Source organism: Gadus chalcogrammus, chromosome 15 (assembly GCF_026213295.1).
Source record: "Gadus chalcogrammus isolate NIFS_2021 chromosome 15, NIFS_Gcha_1.0, whole genome shotgun sequence".
In the NCBI taxonomy this organism is placed as follows: Eukaryota; Metazoa; Chordata; class Actinopteri; order Gadiformes; family Gadidae; genus Gadus; species Gadus chalcogrammus.
This window is the reverse complement of record NC_079426.1, coordinates 8,799,004-8,807,349: the sequence shown is the minus strand read 5'-3', so window position 1 is coordinate 8,807,349 and position 8,346 is coordinate 8,799,004. Positions and strand designations below refer to the sequence as shown.

General features: G+C 50.9%; 1 protein-coding gene across 1 annotated transcript; it reads right to left on the bottom strand.

The window, feature by feature from the left end:
- Window positions 1-2,495: 2,495 nt before the first annotated feature.
- prph2b (peripherin 2b (retinal degeneration, slow)) lies at window positions 2,496-6,410 on the bottom strand. Its single transcript, XM_056609915.1, has 3 exons — window positions 5,830-6,410; window positions 4,396-4,642; window positions 2,496-2,690 (listed from the first exon to the last, which is right to left on the bottom strand). Exons 1-3 carry the CDS (start codon window positions 6,408-6,410, stop codon window positions 2,496-2,498), a joined length of 1,023 nt encoding a protein of 340 aa, XP_056465890.1.
- Between the last annotated feature and the right edge of the window lie 1,936 nt (window positions 6,411-8,346).

Genomic DNA, 8,346 nt, shown 5'->3' with positions numbered 1-8,346 from the left:
ACCTGCCCCGACGTGTGCTGTGGTTGGTTGTGTACGACGTCCAATCTATTTCTCGCTCCAGGATGAGGGCGTGGCCAGAAGGTAGAGCCTGCTCCTGATTGGCTGTTGTGCAGACAATCAAGTTGGTACCCGATGCGCTTATGTTGCTTCGCTCTAAGAGTTACAAAGTCAGATTTGTTTTTTTGTGAATTCAAATATACATATAGTGAGTTTCTCACTTAAATATGGTAAGAATATTAATGTTTTTTACATGTTTGTTAGGTATTTCTTTATGGATAAATATTGTAAATACAGCTGCCTGTGCTTCTAATGAACTGAACTTGTCTTATCAACCAACCTAATTGTGTTCGCAATCTTTTTCAATGCTCTTGTGCTCATTTAATCTCCTAGCCCTGTGTCTCCTAGCTCTGTGTCGCCTAGACTCTCCAAGATCTGTCGCCTAGCCTCCTAGCTCTGTCTCCTAGCGCCTCGTATTCTTTCCCCGGAGCCTAAGCAGCTTAGTGCTGCGGCCCTGAGCTGATAATGGACTTGTGGAACGTGTTCTTAGAATACCAGGACAGCTGTAAGTCACTTGACCTCCTCTACCGTCACTCATCCTCCACCAACTTGAAGGTGTGTGTGGTGGAGGTGTGTTTAAGGGAGTGTGTATGGCAGGGGTCACCAACACAGTGCCCGCGGGCACCAGGGCGCCCGCAAGGACCACATGAGGGGCCCGCAGGCCTGTTCTGAAAATAGCACAACTCATTCTTGAACAACTCTTTCACACCTTTTTTTAAGTCATTGTTGATAAATATTGTGAGAAATCATTAACATGACTTAATGAATTAACATGTCTTCACGTAGATGAGTATCATTAATATCAATATATAACTAAAGGCAAACTGAGCAAATTTGTTATTTCAGAAGAGTGGATACAACTGGGTGCCCTTCGTATGACTCAGTGCCCATGAAGTAGCTCTTAGGTTCAAAAAGGTTGGTGACCCCTGGTGTATGGTGTGCTGAGCTGTCCAGGCCTTGGACTTCCAAAGTACCCTGCCCACCCATTGGCTTAAGCTCTAATCCAATCAGGTGAGAGCAGCGTTGCCATGACAAATGGCTGGGTCCTAATGCGGCAGAGTTGACCTGAGCTGGACACTTATGCTCTGTCACTCTGAGTTCATCACATTCACTCTTACAGACACTTCAACACACACACACACACACACACACACTTACACAAACTCTCCAACACACGCACTCTTACACAAACTCTCCAACACAAACTCTTACTCACACTCTTACACACACTCCAACACACAGTCTTACACACACACTCTTACACACACACACACACACACACACACACACTGTCACCAAAACAGAAAGAAGGAGGCTGCAGGCGTTTTCATACGATGTCTTTATAGACAGGAGCAGCTACCGTCCTGCCGACCAACAACACAGCAAAACAACTCTCAGAATGACACACACCTGCTCACATAAATACACTCTCCTCTTAGACTCGTTAGGGACTCTTGTTAGGGACTCTCGTTAAGGACTCTCATTAGGACTCTCGTTAGGACTCTCGTTAGGACTCTCGTTAAGGACTCTCGTTAGGGCTCTCGTTAGGACTCTCGCTAAGGACTGGACTACTTAGGGAATTGCTTGGATGCTGGGTTTCTGTTCAGGATGGGATGGTAAAAAACAAACAAAAAAAGAACATCAAACCTTTGTGGTGACCCCAAAACACCCCCCTCCCCCACAACACTCACCTCCTCCCCCCCCCCCCCTATCACCCACCTCCCCCACAACACTCACCTCCTCCCCCCCACCTCCTCCACAACACTTACCTCCTCCTCACACCTCTTCCACAGGTGGAGGAGAGAGGGGGGATCGTGGGAGTGGGTGGGGGGGGGCGCTGTGCTGTAAGCTGCCATAGGAAGGTCAGTCTCCCCCACCCCCCCCCCCAACATCAACAAGCTGGTGACCTCATCAAGATGGAGGCTCTCGTATTTACAGTGAGTTTCTACCGAAGAGCTCCAAACACTTTGAAAAATATGTTTTTTAAATATATTTACACATGTATTTTTTACGGAAGGTATGAACAACACTTGGAGCCTTCAAGCTACTGGATTTAGCTGGTCATCGAAAATTTAAATCTCATTGAAAATGTTACACTTTTCTCATGTTAATACAGTTTGAAAGGTTGTGTAATTTAATTTGCTTACATGTATGCATGCGTTGTAACAGTGTGTGTGTTTATTGTCATATGAATGTGTGTGGGATGTGTTTTTGTGTGTGTATTGCTCTATGAATCTGTATGCGTGTAACGATGCGTGTTGCGATAGTGTGTGTGTGTGTGTGTGTGTATTTTTCTATGATTGGTGTGTGTTTTGACAGTGTGTGTGTGTGTGTGTTAAAGGTGTTAGTGGGAGGAGCCTTCCTGGATCCTCCCGGTCCAGAGGTTCTGGCCCAGGAGTGGGCGGAGCAGACCTCAGTCCTTGAGGAGTGGGCGGGGCTCAGGCGGCGGGCTCCTCCCCGCCTTCCACCTGGTTGGTCTTCACCAGGCTCTTCATGGAGGCCAGCAGGTCGGAGAAGGTCTCCTTCACGCCCTTCTCCAGCAGCCAACCCTCGCTCTCGCTCTCCGGGTTCTCCGGGTCTGTCAGGGACTCCAACGCAGTCGTCAGGTACTTCAGCCCCGCCATGTCAAGAGACTGAAACAAGACACAGCTGCTCACACACCTGGGGCTCACCTGGTCACACTATACCAACACCTGGGGCTCACCTGGTCACACTCTACCAACACCTGGGCCTCACCTGGTCACACTCTACCAACACCTGGGCCTCACCTGGTCACACTCTACCAACACCTGGGCCTCACCTGGTCACACTCTACCAACACCTGGGCCTCACCTGGTCACACTCTACCAACACCTGGGCCTCACCTGGTCACACTCTACCAACACCTGGGCCTCACCTGGTCACACTCTACCAACACCTGGGCCTCACCTGGTCACACTCTACCAACACCTGGGCCTCACCTGGTCACACTCTACCAACACCTGGGCCTCACCTGGTCACACTCTACCAACACCTGGGCCTCACCTGGTCACACTATACCAACACCTGGGGCTCACCTGGTCACACTCTACCAACACCTGGGCCTCACCTGGTCACACTCTACCAACACCTGGGCCTCACCTGGTCACACTCTACCAACACCTGGGCCTCACCTGGTCACACTCTACCAACACCTGGGCCTCACCTGGTCACACTCTACCAACACCTGGGCCTCACCTGGTCACACTCTACCAACACCTGGGCCTCACCTGGTCACACTCTACCAACACCTGGGCCTCACCTGGTCACACTCTACCAACACCTGGGCCTCACCTGGTCACACTCTACCAACACCTGGGCCTCACCTGGTCACACTCTACCAACACCTGGGCCTCACCTGGTCACACTCTACCAACACCTGGGCCTCACCTGGTCACACTCTACCAACACCTGGGCCTCACCTGGTCACACTCTACCAAAACCTGCGCCTCAAGTGGGTCTCACCTGGTCACGCATCTGATCACACACCTGGTCACATGCCTGGTCACATACCTGGTCCTCACCTGGTCTGACTCCATTGGTTGAGCAAGGCACTAGCACTGCCAGGGTCAGCAGCTTGGTTCCCAGTGGGGCTAGCCATGTTCAGAATGTAGATTCATATTTTATAATAAGGTGGCCTGGCTAATCACTCACTATTGCATTTGATGTTTCGGATTGGCTCAGATCGGTGACCAGTGAGCTTTCACCAGGTTCAGCCGGTCAGGGTGATGTTGTGCTTTCTTGATAATGCGTAGTAGTGAAGCGTCCAATCAGGTGTAGCCCGCGGCCCGCCGTGACTTCAAGTGAATTAAAAAGATAACATGTTCTCCGTGACTCCGGTCCCAGGAGAGCAGTCTTTATCCGCTGTCGGTTCCACTCAGGGTAAACTCCCGTTGACCCACATGCTGACCTACTTCTCACTCTGCTTCCCAGAACTCCGCTCCTCCGAACGCCATGGGGCTCTGATGCTAACGCTAGCACCTAGCTAACTAGCTATCCATGAACCCGGGCTACCTGGAGCCATAGAAGCTGGGGCAACAGGTGATGTGATACAGGTCAGGCATACCTGTGTTGTCAATCAACCGATGGTGTCATTCTAGTCTTTAAAGCTCCCTGCTATGCTAGCTATGCTCATACCGTTGAACACTGTGCTATTATGCTAGCTAGCCTCTACCTCTTTGAGCACAGCCTTATAACGGTAGCTAGCCTCTACCTCTTTGACCACAGCCTAATAACAGTAGCTAGACTCTACCTCTTTTGACCATAGCCTAATAACGCTATAACGCTCCTAGCTCCCCTTCCATGCTAGCTGGGTGTTACCTCCAGGAAGATGGTGAAGATGATCAAGGCTCCGATGCTGTTCATGATGCCGCCGTAGTACGCCACCAGGGACTCCCGACAGCCTCGCGTCCAGATGTTGAGCTCCTCGATGCGGTGGTCGTAGTCGTAGTGGGCGGAGTTGTTGGTCAGGTGGTGCTGGAGGCAGGGCCGTGGAGAGCCGGGGTTACAGCAGCTGAACGGAACGCTGTCCATCAGGAACTTCTGCTCCACGTTGCTCATCACGCGGCTGGGGGGAAGGAGGCCGGGGTTAGCACTGTTAGCATTGGTCGCGTTGTAGTGGACCGCTCACACAGAAACTACTAAAACACATATGGAACCATCGCCCGGAGAGAAGGAGGCTGATGGTCAGGTGGTTTTTATACTGGTCCCTCTGCTGGAGTCATTTATTCTATAGATTATAAACAGCATGTATGATCAGGCATATCTAAAACGTACAACACGTCACATGGGACAAGGCTGGAAGGACCTCAACCCTGGGATCAGGGGAGGCCCGTGATTGGCAGGAATGCAAGGGAGGCGGAGCCTGCGGCAGTAAAGTAGGATTACTGGAATATCCCCTTGTTGCTATCGTCAGAGAGCAAGAGATGGAGGTATCTTCTAAGTTCATTATGCAGTGGAGCACGCCATCTCATGTGTCAACATCTGAGATCCTCTTACTCAGAGCACCCAGAGGAGCTTCCTCTGGCCGGGAGGACGTTGGCTGTGAGAGTGGGAGGGATTAAAGGTTTTACCTTTGAAACAACATGGTGGCACTCTCCCTTTCCTTGATGAATCCCCCCCCCCCCCATCTCATCAAATATCTCATGTTTCAGGACTCTGTTCTCCCTCTTGATCTGCGACCCAGCGCGTTGTTCTGCCCTGAAGCCCTCAGCGAAGACTCTGCTCTCTTTCATCTCGCAGAGCCCCATTAGCTCATCAGAGGTGTGCGTTTGTCTAATTAAAGCCTGTCGTGCGAGAAGCTAGTAAGCTGAAGCTAAGTGAGCATGAGATCTTGCTGGATTATGGACTTATTGGAAGCTCCCCAGCTCTCACCTCCTCTGTTCCTCCTCCTCCTTAAGACCTGCTTCATTTATCCTATCCTGACCCCCTTCGGAAGCACTCCCTTCCCCGCTCAGGATAACTCCACCACAAGCTCCTCTTAATGCACCAGCTCCTCAGGGCCGTCCTTGAGGGCCGAGGACGTTCTGCTGAGCATGCTCTCCTGACCTCTGACCCCACAAGAACAGAATCATTCACAGGGTTTCCCGTCATCAATTTCCCTCTCTTCCAATCCCCGTCATTCTCGTTGTCTCAAGGTTTGAATTAGCCCGAGACGTGTCGCTGCGTCTCCGCGGCCCGTCCCCAGAGGGTGTCTCCCTGGTGTCTGCAGTAGTGAGGAGGAGGAGCGTGAGGACGCAGGGGGGGGGTACTCACTCTTTGACCTCGTCGTTGCTCATGTCCAGGTAGCGGTTGCTGATCCACTGCACCTCGAACCAGTCGCGGTAGTTGTTGTTCCCGCAGCAGCGGAACTCGATCTGTGTGAGGTCCAGCGTGCGCTTCATGAAGCAGCGTCCCGGCGTGTCGGTGTCCTTGTAGAAGCGGATGCCGTTCCTCAGGCCCTCGGCCAGCGTGAGGTACAGGGCAAACTGCATGAGGAAGCACAGCAGGGCGGTGGCCAGCAGAAGCACGTTGAAGCCGCAGCAGAACATAAGGTAGTTCTTCAGCATGGGCTTCCACTTGGGGAACTTGGCGGGGTCTAGGGAGTCGTGGCAGACCTTCCCTCCGAAGGCGTTGAGCCCGCAGGCCATCAGCCCCACCAGTATCAGCAGGTTGGGCACGAAGTGGCTCTCGTTGTTGTCCATCATCTCACTCCTCTTGCGGAGCTCCACCTTGAAGAAGATGCCCAGGCTGAAGATGAGGATGCCCACCATGACGGAGAGCCAGTAGAGCAGCCACAGCGCCTGGGCCAGCTTCACCCTCTTGGGGAGGTCGAACTTCACCGGCATGAACGCCATCTCAACACCGCGGGTCTCTTACCTGAGGCGTGCCAAACTAGAACCCCGACCCTAGGCTGTCGTCTCCACAGGAACTGACTTCAAGATTTGACGGTTTTCAATTTCCAGCGTTTTGATCCAAAGACGGGGCTGAGCTCATCGGGTCCAGATGGTTGACCTCTGGGCGGCGAGTCCTCGGTTCACGTCCATAATGTTTCTCCACAGGTCAGGAAAGTCCATAGCGCTGGGGGGGCCCGGGGGTCTGCCACCGATCAGAATACTCTCATCAGATCCCGGTCGGCACACGGGCGGCGTGTGGAAAGGCGGTCCTGAGGAAAGTGAATCAACAAGTCAGACCCCGGGCGTACGTCACGGTAAGCCCAGCGATCAGAGGATCATCCCGCCCTCTAAGCCCTCTTAACGGCTAATTGGTTTGGAGCCTAAGAAGCCACTTCCTCTGTGAGTGACACGGGAACTCTGGAGACCTCCTCCTTCTCCTCCCCCCCGATAGCTCGGGGCTGAGGGGGCCGGAAAAGTAAGAGTAGTTCTTATCAGTATCAGGCCAAATTCACCTTTGTCAAACCCCCATCAAAGTGGTCCAAACCGTTCCACCACTTCTCACAGCTGACGGCCATCCACCAGAAACCGGCCTTCCAACAAAACCGGCCTTCAAATCATCACCTTATCAAAGGAACGTTGTATCACAGCAGAGCAGCGCTGGATTAACATACAGGAGGGAGGAGCAGCAGTGGTCACGGTCATCCCATTAAAACCTCAGGTATCCATTTGAACCAGAAGTCCTGTTGCCGTTCCAGTGGTGCTGAACCAGACCTTCTACTCTGTGATTTATGGAACATCTTGTGCCAGGAGCCCATGGGGACGGAGAGCTTCATGTTCCCTGGGTCCCTGGCCCTAAGCAATGAGAGGAATTAATGGTCTCAGTGAGCTGTGAAGCTTCACAGCATGAGGCCAGAGAGTGTCAGCAGACATGTTCGTGTTCTCTCCATGAGGAGAACCCAGTGAACGCGCTAATGAACACGCTAATGAAGTCTGGGATCTGATAGAAGCCATTCAAAATAATGGGCCTTAGTTTGTGCATTTACTGTAATTATTCTGCATTCACTGACTTGTTCTGCCTCTTATCCACCATCAACAGATCAACAAACACTAACCAGGTCCTCAGGTCAACATCTGGACATCCAGAGTTCATACACCGACTTGTTCTGCCTCTCCACCATCAACAGATCATCAAACACTAACCAGGTCCTCAGGTCAACATCTGGACATCCAGAGTTCTGCAACGTTCCACCTCTACAATTCTACAGTTCTATTTCTACAGTTCCCCAGTTCTCCAGTTCTACTTTCACAGATCTACTTCTAAAGTTCTACAGATCTACTTCTACAGTTATTCCATTATACAGTTATATTTCTACTGTTCTACATTTGCTCATCTCCCCTCTCATTTGACCATTCAGAGAGCCGGTCAGTAAAATATATTTAATTCACATTACAAATGAAATTTGAAACAAGACACAGGTGACGACTGTGATAATTACTTGGTGATCATAACTAAATATTAAGTAACGTTAACTAAAGATACAGAGCCAGTACCAACCCAAACAATATCATCAGAAAGGGTGATAATCTGTAGCTATCAGCTAGCCTTCAGTAGCTGCTCAGGGATCTTCATGTGTTTCTGAGGAGGAGGATAGGGACTCTAAAGTCCCTGTGTGGTCCTAAACAGGAACACAGAGGAGTGTGCTTTTAGACGCTATTCCTTTTGATTTAAACTTTGATGACACATTTAAGGCATTACACTTGCTTACATATTATGCTTGGTAGATTAACCGGCAACAATTGTATTTTTTTATTATCACAAAGTTACCATGGAGATAATCCCCCCCCCTCCTCCTTCCTTGGATGCTCTCACTTTTTAAAATCTCATGGTGTTCGAATT